The sequence below is a fragment of the Cheilinus undulatus genome, linkage group 14 (assembly GCF_018320785.1).
Source record: "Cheilinus undulatus linkage group 14, ASM1832078v1, whole genome shotgun sequence".
Classification (NCBI taxonomy): domain Eukaryota; kingdom Metazoa; phylum Chordata; class Actinopteri; order Labriformes; family Labridae; genus Cheilinus; species Cheilinus undulatus.
Window position 1 is genome coordinate 37,268,897 of NC_054878.1, and position 22,042 is coordinate 37,290,938.

The 22,042-nt window shown below is 39.0% G+C and overlaps 1 protein-coding gene across 1 annotated transcript in view; it reads left to right on the forward strand.

The window, feature by feature from the left end:
* nudt14 (nudix (nucleoside diphosphate linked moiety X)-type motif 14) overlaps positions 1 to 21,424 on the forward strand; it is a 42,231-nt gene extending 20,807 nt beyond the window's left edge. The window contains exons 2-5 of the mRNA XM_041804779.1: positions 1,315 to 1,358; positions 13,009 to 13,073; positions 16,254 to 16,554; positions 19,321 to 21,424. Coding sequence (XP_041660713.1) covers positions 1,315 to 1,358; positions 13,009 to 13,073; positions 16,254 to 16,554; positions 19,321 to 19,570 — 660 coding nt within the window. The 3' untranslated portion in view covers positions 19,571 to 21,424. The remainder of the gene's footprint in view (positions 1 to 1,314; positions 1,359 to 13,008; positions 13,074 to 16,253; positions 16,555 to 19,320) is intronic.
* Positions 21,425 to 22,042: the final 618 nt, after the last annotated feature.

Consider the following 22,042-nt stretch of genomic DNA (forward strand, 5'->3'; position numbering starts at 1 on the left):
CCAGACCAGACTACACACTTTTTATTTGTTTATCTATTTACTATGACTCCATTTCAGATGATGCAACAAAAATCTTGTCCTTTCCTGGCTGACAGACTGGCGACAGTACAAGCATGTTCCTGACCAACCATTGACTGCTGTCATTGTGATCTGCTGTGTTGGTGACTGTGCACAAGTTCATGGGTCATCTGGGAGGCAGGTCAAGGAGTGTCAGTCATGGCTACAACAGAATCACTGTGTGAGGCTGACTGTCTTGTGTTCTGAAAGGAAGAAAATAACAAAGAAGAAACAAATGGGGACTGGTCCCTATGTGTCAGTAAAAGGCAATCTGAACTGGTTTATCCTTCTAGTAGAACTTGAGGTATAAATGAAATTAAGCCTCAAGAGAATTAGCCAAGTTAGCCTGGCTATACACAGTCACATATGCTAGCTTCAATATATGCAAACAGAAGGTCTCTCAGAGCACTCTTGGTCAGCTTCAGGATACATGTTGTTGACCTCAGGTCAGAATGTCAAACTAGATGAAGGATGCAAGAAAAGGTCATGGGCTTCTTGCATGCATAGTTGATTATGTTGCACTACGGGTGCATTTGTTGTTTCCAGTGTTCATATTCAGACCCAATGATTGATGATGGGTGGCAACAATGCATTTAGGTCCAACTCTGGCAAAATTTGTGTAGTCTGATCCAGCCTTAAGAGGTATTCCTTCAAACTTTGCCAACATTTCCACTCTGACATGAGGATAAACTGATTAGAATTTGAAGGTCAAAGGTCAAGGCCTTTGATTCATCCCTTGTTTGTGAAGCCCATACTGTAATTCAAGAATGGTTGATGGATTTTGTCCACTCTCATTTAGGAATAAACTGAAAATATTTCTCTTCTTGAACCCACACCGGCACTCTCAGTGTTTGACAATTGGAAACCTCAGGGAGGCATTTAACCTTAAGGGTGTAGTTCTAGTTCTGAATACTACAATCTTGTCTCAGTTTACAGTATTTCTGCTGAGTTTAAGTTCATCGGGTTCTACCTTGTCATGTTGCATGCATGCTGAATGCTTTAGTTTTACACTTGTAGATGTTTTCATTGGGTGGAGTTTTTAGTTTTTACTTCTGCATAGCTAAGTGAGGAGCTGTTAAAGCACATTTTATTGCCTTGACTGTAATGGGATTCAACAATTCAAATGTGACTTGACACATTGCTTTATCTGTTACATAATAGAAAGGTCATGAAACGTGGTACCATGAATGTGTGCTCAATTGTCAAACTTGAACCTCAAATGATGTGTTCACTCATAGTTTATGTTTCTCTTTACAGAATGGCACAAAGAAATCCTGGGACTTCATGCGAACCCATGACAGGTAAAACACATTTTAATGTTATGCAGCGCAAACAAAAACCAAAATTCAAAGCATGCTTATTAGCTATTGGTGTACACTAGCTACAATCAAGGTGAAATACTTTTATCTGTTACACTTTGTCTGCAATTTTAAGTACAAGGAGGTAGAATGATGACCTTAGTCGTGAAATGTGCCAAAAAAAAAAAAAAATCAAAATGAATGGTGCCACCAATAAACAAACTGATACACTCTAAGCCATGGCTGTCACTTCTCTTGGCTTTCCGTGATGCCATAATGCAATGTGGGGGTTTAACAGTGCAAAAACATTTTGGTTTGGAATGTACCTTGGTTTTGAAGTCATGGTTTGTTATGTTTTCAGAATAGTAATTGAAGCAAATGCTACACAGAATTTCTTTTTCTTATTCAAAAATTTGAAAACTTCTACAGTGCCGATAAAAAGTCTTCACTCCCCTGGATATTTTATCCTTTTATTGATTATATAAATTAGTCATGGTCCATATATTTTGGCTTTTTTTGACTAAAAACCCCTCTAATGTCAAAGTGAAAACAGATTTTTTTACAAAGTAGACAATGTCATTCAAATAAAAAATATGTCAAGTAAAATTAGTAGTTGCATAAATTTTCAGCCCCTGAGCTGACCTGAGTCAACAGAGGTCCAGCCAATTGCTTTAGTAGTCTCACAATTTGTGAAATGGGCATAAATGTGTGTGTCTCAAGTGATTGTTGTAAAAAGTCACCTTGATCTGAAAGGTCCGGTCACTGGTTAATCAGTATTCCTAGCTACTATTACACCATGAAAAAAAAAAAACACTCCAGGCAACTCAGAGAAAGGGTTTTTGGAAAGTATAAGCCAGGGGATTGATACAAAAAAAAATCCAAGGCACTGAACATCCTCCAGAGTTCAGTTAAATCCATCATCAAGAAATGGAAGGAATATGGCACAAAATCTGCCTAGATCAGGACGTCCTCACAAACTGAGTGACTGTGTAAGAATGAGACTGGAGAGAGAGTCCACCAAGACACCTATGACTACTCTGAAGGAGTTACAAGCTTCCGCAGCAGATGGGAGAGACTCTGCACACAACAACTTTTGCCCAGGTTTTTCACCAGTCAAAGCTTTATGGGAGAGTGGCAAAGAGAAAGACACTGCTGAAGAAAACTGATTAAATCTGGACTAGAGTTCACCAATAGGCATAAGGGAGACTCCATTGTCACGTGAAAGAAAGTTCTTCTACAAGGACACCAAACACTGCACGTCACCATAAACACACCATCCCATCTTTGAAGCATGGTGGTGGCATCATCATGCTGTGGGGATGCTTCTCGGCAGCCGGCCCTGGAAGACTTGTGAAGGTAGAGGGTAAAATGAATGCAGAAAAATATCAGAAAATCCTGGGGAACAATCTTAGTCAGCCTGCAAGAGAACTATGGCTCAGGATTTTCTTCTAGCAAAAAAATTACCCGATGCATATGGCGAAAGCTACACAGAAATGGTTTAAAGACAAAAAGGTGAATGTTTTGGAGTGGCCAAGTGAAACCGCAGATCTCAATCCAAAAGAGAATTAGAGGCTGAACTCGAAAAGGGCTGTTCACACCTGATCCCTGTGCAACTTGACAGAGCTTGAGCAGTTTAACAAAGAGTTTTTACTCTGGCATTTAAGAGGATTTTTTGGTCAGAAGAAGACAAATTAAATTGACCATTGTTGATTTATAAAATCCATAGAAGGGCAAAACATCCAAGGTGGTGAATAATTTAATAGGCACTGTATTTTTATGCTCTAATGCCTTTTTTATATTTATTAAAAAATAGAATATATTTAAAATGCATTACATTTGCATTAAGAATAATGCTCCAACATCCTACCAAGAAGGCATACTGATACCCATTCCTCTAATTGCCAAATTTCCCAGCTGACCATGAACACATCATAAAATTACCATTTGTAATCTTGTTAAGTGAGTTAATTGACTCCTCTCCTGACAATTTTTATGTGGACTCCAGCATTGGATTACCTTTAAAACTGATGAGACTGAGCAGATGAAGGGGTTGAGAATGGCTGCAGACATCGTCTCTCAGAGTGAGTGAGAAACAGTGATTTCAAAGGGTGGAATTTGGTTTGCATTGCCCTGACTTGAATACTTAAGAATGTCTGCCAGTGAAATATCTTTATAATTCATGATCTTGTTCATGTCAGGAGATGTTTAGCTATCTGGAGAGCTTGTCGCTGAAGCTTTTGGATCTGATAAATCCTTTAGGGATTAACAAATGAGGATGAATTTGGTGATTTGACTGCTAAGGAGCTCAATTTGCTTCAGTCATGACCCAAATATCTTAAACTTCAGAACTTAAATTCATCTTTGCCTCTTTACTAGCAGAGCAGAAACACATTATAAATGCTCTTTGAAGATAGTATTTGGTTTACAGTGAATTTGGTGTGTATATTTGAGCAAATCTTGTTAGAAAACTAAATGTTTGTGCTTGTTTTTGTGTACGCCTTAGCATTTGTTGCCCTTATTAGCACCTCTACCAGTTTGTCTGTGGACTTAATTATTTTGCATCTCCAAGTGATGCCAGATACCAGGAGGTTAAACCAAAACAGAGCTTGTTTTTGAGAACTGGCCCGCTGTTATTCTACTTGGCATGGCTTTAAATGTGTGAGCTTCATGGGGGGGGCACTGTTAGAGAAATATCTCACATTGGTGTCAAAACCCACGGTTCCTTCTCCTTGTTTTGTCCAGGGTACCATAATACCTTAAGGCAAGTTTTGGGCCATTTAAGCCCCTCTTTCCTCCTCCAGTGACCCCAAAGAGAGGTCCCTGTGAAAAATAGTTCCCCTGAGATAAAAGCAGTAAGACTTTTAACAGAAAGAAGCCCACGGGAATGTCAAAATCTCCCCCAGGGGGAGGTTTTACTGAAGTGTTGTTCCCCCTGTAGCGTGTATTAAATGGACCCAAGATTGTTTTGCATTTTTGTTAAAGTGTGCATAACATTTTCTTCTCAGGGAGGCACTTCTTGTCACATTTGAGGTGCACCAGAGAAAATGTTCGAGACAGATTTGTGGGGATCTTCCTTGTTCATGACATGTTAAAGAAAGGTTTTTTTTTGTTTTGAAATGAAAGCATTAAGTACCAACAGTTCACCTGTAGTCTTTCACAACCAAGGGTACACTTTCCTCTTCCCAGTATTTCCTGTCTTTCTCTGGCTGATTATCAGAGGATATTTTGGTGAATTTGGAGCTTCACCTTCAGACTCGCCTTCCCCCTTTCACTGAAACAGTCTCATACAGCATTAGCCAAACCACAGAAGGCACCCCAGCCAATCGATCGCCTCACATCTCACCCAACATTGAGGACCTTTAACTAGGTCATCTGGGGAACCAAATTCCTTCCGGGGAACTCAAAAATGGATAATCAATAGCCTTAGGTCATGTGTTGTGGCCAGGGAGCTCCTGACCTTTAGTCACTTCAGTGTGAACCGCAGGTCACAACCAGATGACGCCCACAGAGCAATGTCGTTGGCAAAAAGCAAGGATGCAGTTCTGTAGAAATATTTTGGCAAAGGGAACTTTTTTTTCAGGAGTTGCTGCCAAAATGCAGGTCAACGAAAGAAAGAGTCTGCAAAAACACAAATGAAGTGGATGGGCTGAGTGTGATTTCTTTGTTTTTCTGACACCTTTGTGTTAATGGGACTGTTTGCATTCCTGTGTGGGTTGACTACTGGAAGTGACTCAATGACAATCAGCTTTCTTAGTCAGGGTCTAAAACTGAAGACACCACAGAGACACTCATTCATCCTGTATTCATTTAGCTCTATTTTTTTTTCTAGGGTTGTTCCGATTCAAATACCATTATCAGAAATGCGTCCGACACTGCTTAAAATGCAGGTAGAGTACACGGGTTTATAGATCTGATACCGTTTGGTTAAGCTTTGTAATTTTCTTCGTTTAGCCATGCTAAATGTGAGTGCTATAAACCGGAAATCCATCCTTCTTTGCTGTCAGAAAGCACGTCATACACAGGCTACAGTTTTTAGAGCAAAGAAGAAAAAGCAAAGGACCCGCTGCATCAGCAGAGAATGGTGGCTGCATGACATTTTTTCTCTGAATGTGATCGTTAAAATGCCTTCCAGACTGGCGCTGTCATACATGACAAGATCGGACACAGTTTTGAAGCATAAATCGTTGCCTCTTTTTTTTTTTTTTCTCTTGAAGCTAGCTGTTGTGCCATCCCATTGACAGTATTGATGCCTTTGAATCCCTTGTGGCCAAATTTTCAGCAAACCTGGAACTTGTGTGACTTTTGGGGACTTTAACGATTAAATCCACACTAGTAAACCTGATTTTGAATGTCTTTTATCCACGTTAATTGAAGTACGAACATTTACTACCGCTAGCCCAAATGCTAACTCAAAGCGTTTCAGACAGAGATTAAATTAAGGGTTTTCCAGGACGCCAGTGTGAGAAATGTGAGGAGTTTTTGAGCTGTAAACCGTGTGAAGCTACTACGTGGGTATCAGAGAGATGGTGTAAAGCCTTGAAAAAGGCATAATACCCCCTCTTTAATATTTAGGAGTAAGAGTCAATAATCAGCAGGAAAACAACTTTAAGGACACAGAGATGCTGTACATTATGATTCTATTTGTTGAGCCATGTTCTGAGTCAAATAGAGGTGTAAAATAATTTGCCAGTCTGCACAGTCAGTCCAGAAGGTTCAGCCTGGTATTAAATCAGTACTTGGTATCGGCCAATACCCAACACCTTGGTATCAGTATCGTATCGGGAGGGAAAAAATGGTATAGGACCATCCCTATTTTTTTCCCTAGCCTAAAATTTTGTATCCTGCATTGAGAGTTTCTTTTTAAAATTTATATTGAAGTCTGACTTCGTCAAAATTAATACTGTCAAAATACCAGAAAAGCTAACTTACGTGTGAAAGAAGTAAAAATTAAAGGATATCCAGACTCTCTTTCAGTATTGTGGCAACAAATATAAAAGTCCAAGGCACCTAATATATTTGGGATCTAGTGTTTCCCGCTGAATAGCACTGTATAGGTTCTTCTCAGATGATGTCTCATCAATCTCCTGTTTGGGTGCAAGTAGTGATTTTAGCATGTAGACACGATCAAAAAGGTCATGTTTTGAGCTGTTTGAGTGTCAAAATGCAAAAATTCAAATACCCTTAATTCTTAAGCTGATTTTGAGACTCAAAAGTAGTGAAATGTTCAGGCTAAAGAAAAAGCTTTTTTAAAACTTATGGAGAATGGGCTCACTAGTAGTCGAGAGGTTAAGGTGCGCACCATGTACGCGGGCAGCCCAGGCTCGAATCCAGCCTGAGGCCCCTTGCCGCATGTCTCTCCCCCACTCTCGTCCCCACTTCTGAGTCAATCCACTATCCTCCTCTATCTAGAAAAGGCCCAAAAAACAAATCTTTAAAACTCATGGAGAAATGACAGCAGGCAGGAATCAAAAAGCCTCCGTCTAAATCCTGGATGAGCAGTGTCACACACTGCTTTTATATGGTCTGTTTCCACAAGGTGGTCCAGTTTGGTTCAGTTCAGCACACTCATTCCCAAATTCTGGGTCAGGATGCATTGGTGGGTCTCTGGAGATTTATTTTGGGTCGTAAAATTAGTTGTCAGAGTTTCTTTGCTGCAGTATGTAATGGGACATGTTTGTCTGCCAGTATAACACTCACCCTCTCTGGCATATTAAAACACACTCAAGACTCTACCTGGATGGCAAAAAATCTACAGTCACAGTCATTGATGCTTGTCTAATAATAAAGAAACACATTGTTCAAGACCAGACAACTGCTGAAGGCCCAAAGAGCCCAACATGCAAAGAAAGCCTAGGTGACGGAGATAAAGCAGCCCACCAGGCTCAGAAATGAAAAGCACCAGGTCAGGACCAGATTGTGTCTGGGGTTGACGTCATCCAAGCTAGCACTCGCCATCAGCTCAACCAATGACCCAAGAGTGGTGCAAAAGGCAGACTTGATAAGCAACAGCATATGGAAAACAACGTTATTGGGTCACGATGGCTTTTACCCACCAAAAAGTGGGTCGCCAGAAAAAAAAAGTTTGGGAAACACTGGTTGAGCAGCCGCTGATCTCGCCCGTGTTTCCTCAGCTGATGTCCGCCCATTGTCGCTTGTTGTGACGGGGAATCTGTCTGTTTTTAGATATCCAGATCATTTGTCTTTTTAAATGTGAATAAAATAGAAACATGGAGGAAAGGAAACTGGCACTCAAACGGTAGCTAGCTATCATGGCTCACATTAAAGAGCTTTCGTAGAGCAGGCTTGTTCATGAACGGCACAGCATCACTCAGTGTTTCACCTCAGAAATTTTATTTGGTTGATAGTACATCACTGTTTTAGTGAAGATTATGTTTGTCACAAAATAAGGATCTGCTAGCCTCTTAGCCTAGTACAAGATTCCTCTAGACTCTTGTCTCCCTTCATCTGGCTAAACGACACGAGACACTAGGAGGCCTGCAGGACTGATTGATTTGTTGTGTTGATCACCTCTTCGCCAGGTAAATCTGTTAAATAATGGTAAAAATGACTTTTTGGTTAAGTGTAGGGAATCATGCTCAAAATATGTAGAAATTTTCTGATATTAATTGCAGTGTTCTTTCATATTCATTCTAATGGCTTTCCCCGACTTCTGCCACCCAATGGACATTTGGGATCACGCTTGCAAACAGCCTATTACTGTATCTGCTCATCCATGATGAGTTTTACTTTATAAAGGTTAAACTTACTTATGATCTGTAGTATTGAAAAGCACTGCAACTTAAAAAAGAGGTAGGATCTTTAGTTCTAATTTTAACCAAAACAACTGAGGAAAAAAAGAGCATTACAGGAAATAAACATTGGCAATATTGCAATAAAGGAAACATTGTCAATGTTTTTGTGCAATTTGTACAGTGTGTACAAGTTTGCCTGCAGTTTTTGGTAGTTAAAATGAGAAATCGCTTATTATTAGGTGCTTGTGTTGAAACTGACATCTCTGTTTCCTGTGCTGAGTCAAAGTTAAAAAGTCTGGGTTTGTGATAAGCCTGACCAGCTGGATGGCATCCTCTTGATATAATAAACAGTAGTCACCTTAGTCCTGCTGCTCATATGTCTGCCATAACCCACTTTTTTCCCGCTGTCCAGCCAGAACCCCCGCTGAGAAAGCTTAACGGTGCATGAAAAGTCCTGAGTGTCCATTTAGCCTGCTTCTCCGTTTAACCATTCGAGCATTTCTCTTTCAGCGGGAAGCTGTAGAACAGCAGTAATGGTGTGGAACTGCACTACATGACCCAGACCAGCCTCAGGGGACGGCTTCCATGCCTCAGGCCTGCGTGTCCCACTTTTGGACTAATCTACCACATTAACTTACCTAGATTTGTTCTCAATAGTGGGGATATTATTCTGATGCACTATCTTTGGCTGTACTGTATTTTTGTGGGGCAAAATTTGGCATAAAGCTGCTGAGCAGATAAATGTGTTGGCAACCCTTCTGAAAAAAATCATTTCTGAGTGAAAATCTTTCTAAACTTTGTTCAACTCTGTGGTACCACTCTGGACTTTTTTTTGTCCAGAAGGTTTTTTTTTTTTTTTTTACTTTTTCTTTACTTTTTTTTAACATTTTTTCTGTGTTACTGCAAATGGCATTATTTTTGTTTTGTACAACAGTTGTCAATCCTGTCTTAAAGTACCAAATATAAGAATATTGGGGAGGGGTTAACCCTTTAAATGCCAGTTTGACTACAAACGTCTCTGCAGTTTTTTATGAAAAAGTTAAAATGAAAAGGTATTTTCAAAAAAGAATATTGTGTCCAAAATTAGCAATCAAATTGATTTTGATGCATCATCAGTTTTTTAGTGATGTCAGATTTAAATTGTTTTCTTATAAGCCAATTGTGTATAAAAATGTTGACTTATGAACTCTGGTCTAAAAATATTAGAGACCTATTTTTTTCTATTTTTTGTCGTAAATCTTTCAGTCAACCTCAGCCCTGATCAAAAACTACCAAATATTAAATTATTTTCCAGGTTTTAACCCTTTAAATGCCAGTTAGAAAACATGGTGAAACTGTTTTATATGAACCATATTAAAATTGAGTTATTTTCTATGTATGATTGAGGGCTGGGGTATTTTTTTTCTTAAAAGGTTTTTTTGGATGTGTCAAAGATTAGCAACAAAATTGATTTTGTTGCATGATTAGTATGAATAGTGTCTGACTTTAAATTTGCTCCCATATAAGCAGAGGTATGTAATTTCTTAGTGGTTAAAGAGCTATGAAAATACTCTGTAGTAATACTATTTTTCAGTCAAAAAAGTTACAAATTAGCATCAGATTTATGCGATGGCCACCTTTATTTGGCACCTTGCAACAATTGTGTTGTTTTTTTCAATAAGTTTGTGATTAGTAACAGGACCACTAGAGCCTGGAAATCGATGGAGCTGTTATTTTAGTTCTTTAAGCACAATTCTCCCCCCAAAAAATTGACAAAAACAAACTTTTTCATAATTTTTTTAATAAAATTTCACGGTGGACATTGTTGTCTACTAATTGCTTATCAGGGTGATGCATTTGAATGATACCGTAGGCTTGATTTTTAAAGAGAAAAGGACATAAAAACATTTCCATATTCTCTCACTGAAGACAGTTAGAGCAACAGAAGTATTCATAGAGTGGGGCAGTGTGGTGGTTTCTATATCTGCCAAGGCCAGACTATGGGGTTGTGAACATCCTAACGCTCTACTGCTTGACTCCCAGGTCAGCTGAAGTCATACGTAATTCTGAAAATAGGCATGGGACTGTCACTTTAAATACCTGAAGTGTTAACGGACATTAAATCAGTATCAGCCCAGGCTCTGCAGCCAGAAACACGCTGTAATACCAATGTCCCGGTTCCCTTTTACCATGGGAAAGACAGGGTAGGGCTTCCTGCCGCCTCAGACACATCCGCCTTCCCAACACTGACCCTAGGCCCCAAGTCTCCACTGGCAGCGACAGTCGCACTTAAATATACACACAAACAGCAGCAGAACTACCTATTGCAATACAATTCACTGGGTGCAGCTGGTGAGGTTTCCAGCTGATCCCCATCCCTGCATACATGGAGTCATTCTTAAATCTGACTGAAAAATAAGCAGCAATTTTAACATCAACATACTCTGTTTTAATCAGTTCTTTTTATATTTCAAACAGATTTTTAAACCAAGCTTTTGTGAACACGTCCACTAAATCAATATTTCAAAAGTTTCATGCACTCTTGGCACACAAGAGACCTGCCATTTGAATATCTGTTTCCAAGGTATGGTAGCCAGGATGTGTGATTGTGAGAGCAAATATTTCTGCAAATTTGCAGCGTTGCTAGGAAATAGGATAGTGTTTACGTTGATACAGGATGCTGCCTGGGTGTTTGCATGCAATGACAGACACAAGTGTTTTGATAGGCATCCTGCACTGCTGGAGTGTATTTATATTTCTGATGAGGGACAGATTTTGAGGACCAGCAATATTTGCAATGAATTAAACATGATTTACTCTAAATTTACTTAATACAACTGATAAGAAAAAATGACAACACAACTGAAGGTAGTTTGCAAGATCAGAAAGCGGTGCTGTAGAGATGTTGCTGGGAGCAAGCGAGCAGAAATGGAAAAAGGCTCATGCCAGATAAGACTTAAGTTATTTACACTTACTGTCAATGTGAACCAGAGTTCTTAGAGTCTTAATACCCCATCCCACTTGCTGGCTAAGCACCTTGCCACTGCACAGAGCCACCCCATCAAGCCAAAGGCAGGCCATGCTGTTTGCAGTGCAGGCGCTCAGACAGCTCTGCAAGAAACAAACTTTCAACAATGTTTGCTAAATGGGTGGCTACAAATTTCAGGCTAATTAACTTTGTGGAGAATGAGATTCAGCAAGAAATAAGTCACATCCAACAGCTGCACTTATGAACTTCCTTCGAGAGCCATTATTGTAAGTAAAATACTAAAAGGCTCTTCATGCACGTTCTCACCAGATACTTAACTTCTCTCAGTAATCTGTAGTGTAATTCTCTAACTGTATTTGTCATCTCTTTTTTCTATCATCCTGTTTTGAGCCCTCTTGGTGTAAAGAGATGTTTCTGTGAGCTTTTATTTCCCCCCATGTGAGGTTGAAATTCTCTGCTTTAAGTGTGAAGGATCCTTGGAATGATCTTGAAGTGGTTTAAAACTCAACTGACCATGTACTTTATGTGTGATGCATGAGATCCGTTATGTTTTAAGCTGCTAAGAACGACAGAGGAGTTAACTTCTACAAGTCTGAAGTTGGGCACTACATTGGGGTATTATTCAGTAATGTTACATTAAGGTCAGTGTCTCCATCTGTTGTTGCTTGTTATACTCTAAGCATATAATGGAGCATTCAGTATCTTTGGATATGCATCAAGAAACATTTGCATTAACGAAAGCATTTTTGTCCACTTGTGTTGATAAATCCTTTAAAATATTCCTGTATGGTACATTTAGAACAGATAAAAATGCTGCAATAAATTTGCGATTAATCACAAGTTAATTATGAAAGTTGTGAGCTTAATCCCGATTACAAATTTTGATCTCTTGACAGCCCTAATTATTATGGAATGTGCAGGGTTTCTGTTGTATTGTGCCTTTTAATAAGACATATCTGTGCAGGCTCGTCTAGTATCTACACTCGTTATGAAGCCATGCTGTTGTAACTTGTTCAGAACATGATTTGACATATCTGCCTGAAAAAGACATCTGGATGGAAGCATGTTGCTCCAAAACATGTAACTCTCAGTATTAATGATGCCTTAACAGATATGTAAGTTACCCATACAATGGGCACTGATACAACCCCATACCATCACAGATGCTGGCTTTTGAGCTTTGCTTTGAAAACAGTCAGCAGGATCCTTTTCTGGAACAGCCATTATTTCTGAAAACTGTTTGAAATGTTGACCACAGCACACTATTTAAGATGAGCTAGGGCCAAGAGAAGCCAGCAGCACTTCTAACTGTTGTTGATTTATGGTTTTGGCCTTGCATGTTAGAGTGTAACTTAAATTTGTAGATGCAGCAATGTACTATGTTAACTGAGTGTTACTAAACACATATTGTAATATCCATCACAGAATGATGCTGGTTTTTAATGCAGTGGGACCTGAGGGGTCAGAGGTCCGCCTTGCCCTGTACTTACTGTCTGCTCTCTGAATTCTCAGCATCTTTGATGATATTATGGACTTTAATTGGTGAATTCCTTGATTCCTTGCAAATGCACATGGAAGAACGTTATTCATAAACTGTTAGACTATTTGCTCATGCAGTTTTTGAGAACCTCACTCCATCATTGATTTGAGAATGACTAAGCCTTTTAGGAGTGCTCTTTTGATACACAATCATGGCATAGGTTACCAGTCACCAATTAGCCTCCATACCTGTGATTGACCTAGAATTTTTGACCAATTTAGAACTTTCTCTGTCTTTTCTTGTTCTTGTCCCAACCTTTTTAGAAAGCAAATTTCTCCCATATGCTGGAGGAGATTAACTGACCAGTGATACATCATGCAGACAAAGAAATTTACCTCCTAAAGAATCCTCTGTCTGTTTTTAAACTTGACCTTTTCTTCTTCTTCCCCACAGTGTTTCAGTGCTGATCTTCAACACCAGCTCACACTGTTTTGTCCTTGTTAAGCAGTTTCGTCCAGGTAAGTTTTCACCATTAAAAAAAAATAAATAAATTTTTACAGTGAAACTTCTTTTGACTTGCTGCTTGTCACACAGCTAGATCTAGATTGTTATATATCCGGAGGGTACTTTCACTTAAAAAAGCAGAACATTACAATCATTGTTTATTCTGTGGGATCTTAGCAACAATGCAGACTCATGAATAGACCACAAGAGACCCCATTACAAAGCAGCCCAACCTCCTTTGTTGCAAGTCGCCAGGGACTGTTCCACACCACAGTGGGCTAAATTCAAGGAAGTCTGGCCATTGATATATTTATTTCCTCTTTTAAAACTGTAGGGGAATAATGCCCTTTATCTCAAAGAAATCAGTTTGTCTACAAACAACATTAACATTTTATTTTTTAAGTGGGGAGGCAGCACAGTTTGACAGCTTATCTTTGATGAAACAAGAACTGTTTAGAAGCAAATCAGTTAGAGAACATTTAAACACAAAATGTAATTTTAAAAAATGTTGTTTTGGGCAGCCCTCAGTAGATTTTTAAATGATTCTTAAAAAATAGTTATTTGATACATTTTTTATGAAACTGAAGTAGTCTTTTTGCAAAGTGGACTCAAAAAAATTAAAGCACAGCCTGTCCCTGAAATTTCCATCATTGCTCTTTCCTACGTTCCTTACTGGTCATTAATATTATTGGATATTACAAACATCAGCTCAGCCTAATTTCTCTCAACACTTTTATTATAAGTAGGAATGCATGATATTGCATTTGCACATCTGATATGCTTATTTTTACAAAAGCTGATACTGATATCAACACCGATATTCAAATGTAGTTCAGACCTTAAACTTTAGTCCTAAAAACATACAATATAAAATGTGAGGATGAACAGATTAGCAATTTTCAATCTCTAAAACATACCTTAAAGTTGAAGAAATTATAAAGAAGAAAAGCTGATGTAGGTCTGTTGGTTCAGCCTAAAACTCCACCAACTTATTTATTTGTTTTTATGGCCAGTATTTAAAGCTGATATAGGCAGGTTTCTGTAGGCAAAATATGTTTTTTAATATATGTTCATATCTGCCAATGTAGATAATCGACTTTTTAAGCCGATAATATTGTGCATCCCTATTTATAAGCCTGGTTTAAATTACACTACAGGCCAACAGTTTGGAAGCAAGGCCAATACCTAAATACCTGATAATTATAGTAACAATGTAGTCTGATGAGTGATCTTTTATATAATAATAATATATAATAATAATAATCATGTTTGTTTTGTTGCAGAGTAAAGATATGAAACTGTGATCTTTATACACAAATTTGCTCTTGCTTTCAAAATTTGGCAATCAATCAATCTAGCATTAAGTCTGATTTTTATTTGAGCCTACACAAAGGCTTACACTCATAGCCAGACATGCACCTCCTCTAAACTGTAACTATAAGGGGTTTACGGATGCATCAGATCAACATCGTTATCGGTGATATCGACCCTTATGAATGACATTAACAAATAATGTGGTATCAACACATTTCAGTGGTAGATTTTGATCTTTTGTGCAGAATGAATTTAATACTGGCATCTAGTCAGTGCTAATTTTGGCAGCTATTTTTAATTTTAGTCTTGGTCTTTAGATGAATTGTCTTAGTTTTAGTCACATTTTAGTCATTTCTACCCTTTTTAGTTTTAGTCTAGTTTTAGTCGACGAAAACTCAAAAACTTTTTAGTCTAGTTTTAGTCCATAAAAAGTCCTCACAGTTTAGTCTTTACTTTTAGTCCAAGCTTTTTTTTTCTTGCCTAAATCTGGTAAAAATCCTGGTTGTGTGTTCTCTGCACTCTGCCAAACCTGGGGTCCCTGCTTTTTACAGCTGAGAGGAAGAATCTCTATAACGGCATATGTATTTTGACAGCTTTACCAACTGTGGAGATATTTCACAGATTTTGAATGTCTGATGAAAACTACATTATATTTTAGTCAGTTTTGGTCATCACGGATCTATTTTTGTTAGTTTTAGTCTAGTTTTTGTCATGGAAAAAAGGCTGTAAACAAACATTTTTAGTCATAGTTTAAGTCAGTAAAATTAGCACTGCATCTGGTGCACCAAACTGCTGATTTAGAGAAGAGGCCTGTTGTACACACCCTGATCTTCTTTCTTGGACACAAGTGAAAGGAAATGCTGGCATTTTGGGAGTCTTAGCCAGAAAAGTGATGAAAAAAAACACTGCCAATGTTACAGCAATTAGTTCAGTTGTTTTTTAAACATCATTATCAGTATCACCCTGGATTTTCACAATCATAGTAATGTCTACAGACATATGGGGCTTACTCTTGTGTAAGACTAATGGATGCAGAAAACTATCATTTCACCAAATCTATTTGTTGACATCCAGAAATATCATAGTTGCATTTCCTCTTCCATGTCTCCATGCCATCCATGTTCCCCAACAAATGAAATATATTCCCCTCAGCATCAGCTGATTCAACGGCCATTCTTTCAGTTTTCACTGATGTCTCTCATTCTTTTCTCGTTTGCAAAAACTGCACCAAACCAATCGCTGCTCATTATTTTCAACTACAGCTTAATACACTCACAGTTGTCATAATTTCATTTAAAGAAATTTGCAGAGAACATGATGGGGCTGGAAACTGTCAATACATTAAGCATATAAATTACACTGCCTAGAAGCATTTTGATGTAGTATTGCCGGTGTGAAACAGACCCGACCCATAAAACCAAGCCCAAATGTCTGCATTGACCTTCAAAGTTTTATAAGTTTTGATCACTCTAAAGAAAATGTTATTGCAAAGGTTTATATCCATAAGGAAACTGGACAATTAACCATATTTGTTTATTTCACTCCTCTGACATGTAAACTTAACACTCAAGCTTTTGATAATCTTGCACTGCTTTATGCTTTATGTTTATGTAAAATTACTATTTTCTATGTCATTATTGTGCTTTCTTTTTACATGTTTGATACAAAAAGTCTCAACTCAAAGTTACAGGATAAATGAAAAAAATTAGTATAAATATAAAACTTAGTTAAAGAGAGTTGTTTTAATAATGTTTTTAAAATATTCATCCTCACTAATGTTTTCAGAATGCACTGAAGTGAATTACACAGAACACATCAATAATATAGTCTTAACTTCCCCTGGATAGTATAGTAATGCTTTTCTTCTTTGCCTCCTCCAGCTGTTTACATGTGTGAGTGGGAAAAATCCAAGACGCAGCCACCTCAGTCCGCTGACAAAACTGAGGAGGGTGCAGCCGAAGCAACGGCCCCCGCTTCAGAGTCTCAGGAGGGCCAGTCAGCCTCAGAAGGGGAAGACTCCTCCAAGTGGCCCCCAGCCTCCGCGGGGGTCACCTATGAGCTCTGCGCCGGCCTGGTAGACAAACCTGACCTCTCCCTGGAGGAGATCGCCCGACAGGAGGTGCTGGAGGAGTGTGGCTATGATGTGCCTGCCTCTAAACTCAAGAGGATTACTTCCTACAGGTGGGATGATTGTGCTCTGAAGTTTTTGTTCCTGAAGTCAGTGAAATCTGTCTTGATGAGTCTTTTTACCACACCGATGTTTCCACCCACAACTCAAATATGTTTTTGTACAATGCTTTCATTTGTCTTTAATCCCATAACAGTTCTGCTCCCTTTACAATTAATTTCCTGTTGTCCTATATCATCCTTTTCATTCATAATTTGCTCGCTTCAATGAACTATGTTCCTTCAGAAATGGCCTACATCTGCAGCTCTGTTTCTAAAGTTTGGTTTAGTCTAACCCAGTTATTATTCATATGATGTTTAAACAGTCCTGCTGATACTTTTCAGCATCAGACATTCCTTTGTACATCAAATACATACCACCAGACTACACGTGTATAAGTGAGCTGTAGATTCAGTGGGGCAACTATCCATCCTAGCCATCACAATATTAGAGCAGTCCCTCATCACACAACGGCACCTGGACAACTATGATTGACACTCTCATAACTGTGCTTTTGATTTGACTGGAACACCTCCTCTGGCTCTGTTGGTGTTGTCTGTGATGACTGTTATATGTGGGCAGCTTCCATTAAATACATAGGTATCATCTTAACCCTCATGACCCCTATAAGGGGAGATTTGACAGAAGCCCTACATGTGAGTAGGTTTTTTTGCTCAAAGTAGTCAGCCTCAGATTTTCTTTGTTGCTTGTTTTTATCAGTCAAAGCCAGTTTCACAGGTTTATTTTTGCATATAAATTGTATCCTCTTCTATGTGTTTGAAATAAAACTCTTATGAAAAGGTTGCAATTAGGATTCCTTACCTAAATTTAGTTGGAATCATAGATTTCTGCAGTAAATAATAATTTGTTTCAGTAAACCTTGAGAGTATAGTTCAATATTTTGGACAACAAGCTGATCTACTTTCTTCCTGAGAGATGTAAAGCTGGATCGAAACCGGTAGGTATGAATTAGCAAGAGGCTGTACGTACTTGGCCCAGCTTTGTGAAGGAACCTCTTAAGCTTATCATTAAGTGTTGATATGTATGTGCAAAGATTAAAGCTGAGTATACACTGTGCGATTTCAAGCAGACCATACAACAGTCGTGACAGAATGTCAACTCATACGGTGCGACTGAATTGCTTACGACCATCACGCACTAGTTGTGTGCTCGCACTGTATGGTCCGAGGGTTGTGCATGACCTGAGAGCTCACACTACACAGGTGAAGTCGGGATGGGCTGTCACAGAAATCCACAGTTTCCTTTTTAAAAAGTCTCACTTATTGGGGATGAAGTGTTTCTAGTCATATTCTCTCTCCCACTACCTCTCTCTATCCCATACACTCAAACAGCATCACCATCCGTGTCAGCTGCAGGTCCGCAAGTAGGAATATTTCCTGCTCATGTAGGCTATTTCCTTATCAAAGTGGGGGTGGGGGCATTCCAGCTGTTGTCATTCCAGCTGTTGTCATGGTAATTTAGGACGTTGTCTGGCAGTTTACAAAGGAAAACAATCCCCCAAAGCTGTTTATTCTGCTCGCGTTTCTGCTCTCACTTTCAAGTGTCTTGAGTCTTACGACCAAAATATCAAACATGCCAGAAATCCATCCGACCAGTCGGAAGCAGGTCGTCAGGCCATGGTCGGGCTGTAGTCGGGCCGTGGTGGACTGGTGTACCCCCCTGTACACAGCACGACAAATGACACCTGATCTGACCGAAAGTCGGCCTGACATCAACGTGAGTCATGCGACTCAAAATTCATGGCAGAATCAGAGGAAATTCACACAGTGTATACCCGCCTTAAACAAATAAGGTACAGCATGTTAGCGATTGGGCTTCAGAGGTGCTGGTAGAAGATATTTCAAAAATAATTTCAGAACCAAGTTTGCCATTTTCATCTGTTGTCCACCTTTATGCTAAGCTGAGCGTATTTCCAACTGGCTCCACCTCTATATTTGGCAACAAAACTTGAAAGTGTTATCAATATTTTTTTAGATTGTCAAAACATTTAAAAACACTAAAAAGCACCCCAAAAATTTACATTTTTTAAAATTCTTTAGGAGATCTTGACTAAAACACACCATATCTCCTTTGTTCTAAGAGGTCCCCCAAGGCTCAGTAATTGGCCCTTGCATATTATGATACTCTTGCTTCCCCTTGGTAATATCCTTAGTCTTAAAGTGTCCCCCAAGATTCTCTGCTTGGTCCTTAACTATTTATCATGTGCCTGTTCTTCCTGGGTCACAGACTTTGTCTTCAGGCATTTTCTAAAGGTGCCATACTTGGTCTCCTTCTATTTGTCATATAGGTTACTCTTTCTCCTGGGTAAAATACTTTGTTTTAAGGCATGCCCCAAGGTTTGGCGCTTTGTCTTCAACTATTTCTTATATCCTTGCTTTTCCTGGAAAAAATACTTTCTTTTAAGGTGTCCCCCAAGGTTCTGTGCTTGGTCCTCACCTATTTATAATATACCTAGTCCTCCTAGGTTATATTTTTTGTCTTAAGGCTTACCCCCAAGGTTCAGTGCTTGGTCGTCTCTTGTTAATAATATGCCTGCTCCCCCTTGTTAACATACTTTGTCTCAAGATGACCCCCCCAGGTTCTCTGGTTGGTTCTCTCCTGTTTATCATGCACTTTTCACCCTTGGTAACATCCCTTGTTTAATGACGTTTATTGAGACCAGGCATTGGATTGTTAAAAAAACATCTCTGTTTAATTAATCTGAAGGGGTTTTTAATGCAATACAGATGATAATTCAATTTTCCTTAATCTTTCTACAGGTCAGGCGTAGGTGTAACGGGTGCTAAGCAGACCATGTTTTATGCCGAGGTGTCCGACGACAACTGCGTGGGCGCAGGTGGAGGTGAGCCCAAGGAGGGAGAGCTTATCGAGGTGGTCAAAGTCCCGCTGCACGAGGCCATGACGTTTGCCTACGACGAGCGTATACCCAAAACCATGGGTGTCATTTTTAGTTTCATCTGGTTCCATAATAACATGTCTCCCAAGTACAAGATCTCTACCAATGTGTAACTAGTATTTACCAACAATCTTTTTACGGCTTATTCAAATTAAATCAAACACTGGCCCAGCACATAATCCACTCTTCCCTTTATCGCTCCTTATCCTGTGTTGCCTTTTTTCTTTTACTTTTTTCTTTTGCTTATTGGTACATGATAAAAGGTGGGCCCCTTGTCTTGTTGCCAACAGATAACGTTAAGTTTGATCCTGTTTACCTGTTCAGTACAGTGTGGTCTTAATCTTTCCCTTAAAACTAATTTGCCACTGCTGGATGTCTCTGGCACTTTTGTCTGATCTTGTTTCTTTTTCATTTACTGTGCCATCTATTATTAATGGCAGCATATCCCTATTTTTTTTTTACCTGCCTGCCCTTGGTTAAAGGAATATTCCACTGCTTTCTGTGGAGGCTGAAAGTTTCCTGTAGTGAAAAGTACTTAAAAACTGCTTATACAGGCCAAGAAAGTCTTGCAATTGTTGCTTATGGTTAAACTGTTTCCACCATTCTTATAACATCCAGGATTCAGTGCAAACTCTGTGTAAAACTATGAAGCTAACCAGCCACTGTTAAGCCTTGTTTGCTAACATTTTAGCATGCCAGTATTTGCATTTGTTGTTATCCAAACATCTCAAGTGTTCCAGAGAAATATTGCATCGACTATAACTTCACATCTTATTTTTCTACCAGACATATCTTGAAGTATTAAAACAGAATAGAGTCAAAGTGGCCTTTTTAAGTTTTGTATTTTTTACTCTGTGAAACCTCTGTAGTATCTTTGCGTAATTAAAAGTGAAAAAAAAGCATTGTTTATCACGTGTCTGTAAAAAAATTTCAGTTCTGCTTCTGTCTAACACAAGTAATTTCAAGTAATGTCCCTTTAAGGCCCTCTTCCTTCAAGTCTACTGTGCTCTGATTGGCAGTTTCTTGGATCCTATTGCTATTGTTGTTGAATTCAGACTATGAATTTGGATCATTCTACATACTACCTGTGACACCAGATTTTGTTTGAATATTGTGCAAATAAGCACTTTTGGAAACAGCCCAAATATGGAGTTCAGTGGCTTTGTGACGCCACAAAATTCCCATGGTAGAAATTATGTCTTGAATCTCAATGCCTGAGCTTTGACTAAGCATATCTTTATACGCTGATCTGAAATGTTTCTGACATTTGGTAGTAGTATATAACAAGATATGCATGTCAGAGTATGGAACAGCATATCTTCTTAAAGTGAGCAGTGGAGTATTCCTTTAAGCCATGATCCAGTAATGCAGAAACTATGATAGTTAATGGTCGGGCCTCACAACGTTTGAGGTGTACGATGGTTTTAACTGCCACTTAAACAAGAAACCCCTGTTTATTTCTCTGACCTACAGCCCTCAAGTAATCCTTAACCTGATACCCTTGGGTAAAACAATTACTCTCTACTGATATCAGCCCATTGACCTTATATATTGAAGGACAACATGTCTCAAGATTCTCTTGTTGTTTAAAAATGAAGCTAAAATACTCCCTGTGACAGGCGCTGTTGTCATTTTGAGACAGTAGACCCTTTCCAGCATTGACAAATGTCTGGCACTATGACTAGGGGTTGACCGATTATCTGATTATTTCCAAAGGATCTGGCTGCAGACCTCAATTGTGGGGTTTTTAGCTGCAGACCTCTTCAATGGGGCTACCTCAACCGTGGGGCGGGAAGTGACGTACATTAACCAAGCTGCAACCAGAATGACATACTAAATTCTGATATTTCCTGCTAGCTGTCAGAGGTTACAGTAAGTGTCCAAGTTTCACAACTGTTTTATTTTATGAATGAAAATTTAAAAAATTACTGAGAGGGCACATTTGAATTTAACACACCATAAACTAAGGAAACCCCTAATAGGGTTAGGGTTAAGCACCAGAACCCTAAAGATGAGGGTTAGGGGTAGGGGTAGGGGGATAAAATTAAAAATAACACACCACAAACTAAGGAAATTCCAAAGAGGCTTAGGGTGAGGCACCTAAACCCTAAAGGTCAGAGTTAGGGTTAAGCACCCGAATCTTGAAAAGTTAGGGTTAGGCAACCAAACCCTAAAGGTTAGGGGGAGTGGGGTTAAACTGAAAATAACACACCACAAACTAAGGAAACTTCAAAGAGAGTTAGATTTAGGTACCCGAACCCTAAAAGGTTAGGGTTAGGCACCTAAACCATGAAGGTCAGAATTAGGATTAAGCACCCAAACCCTAAAGGTTAGGGTTAGGCACCCGAACCCTAAAGGTTAGGGTTAGGGAAAGGGGTTGGGGGAATAAATTAAAAAAACATACCACAAACTAAGGAAAACCCTCTTTTAGGGTTAGGGTTAGGCACCCGAACCCTAAAGGTGAGGGTTAGGGTAAGGGGTTGGGAGAATAAATTAAAAAAACACCACAAACTAAGGAAAACCCTCTTTTAGGGTTAGGGTTAGGCACCCTAACCCTAAAAGGGGTAGGCAACTAAACCCTATAG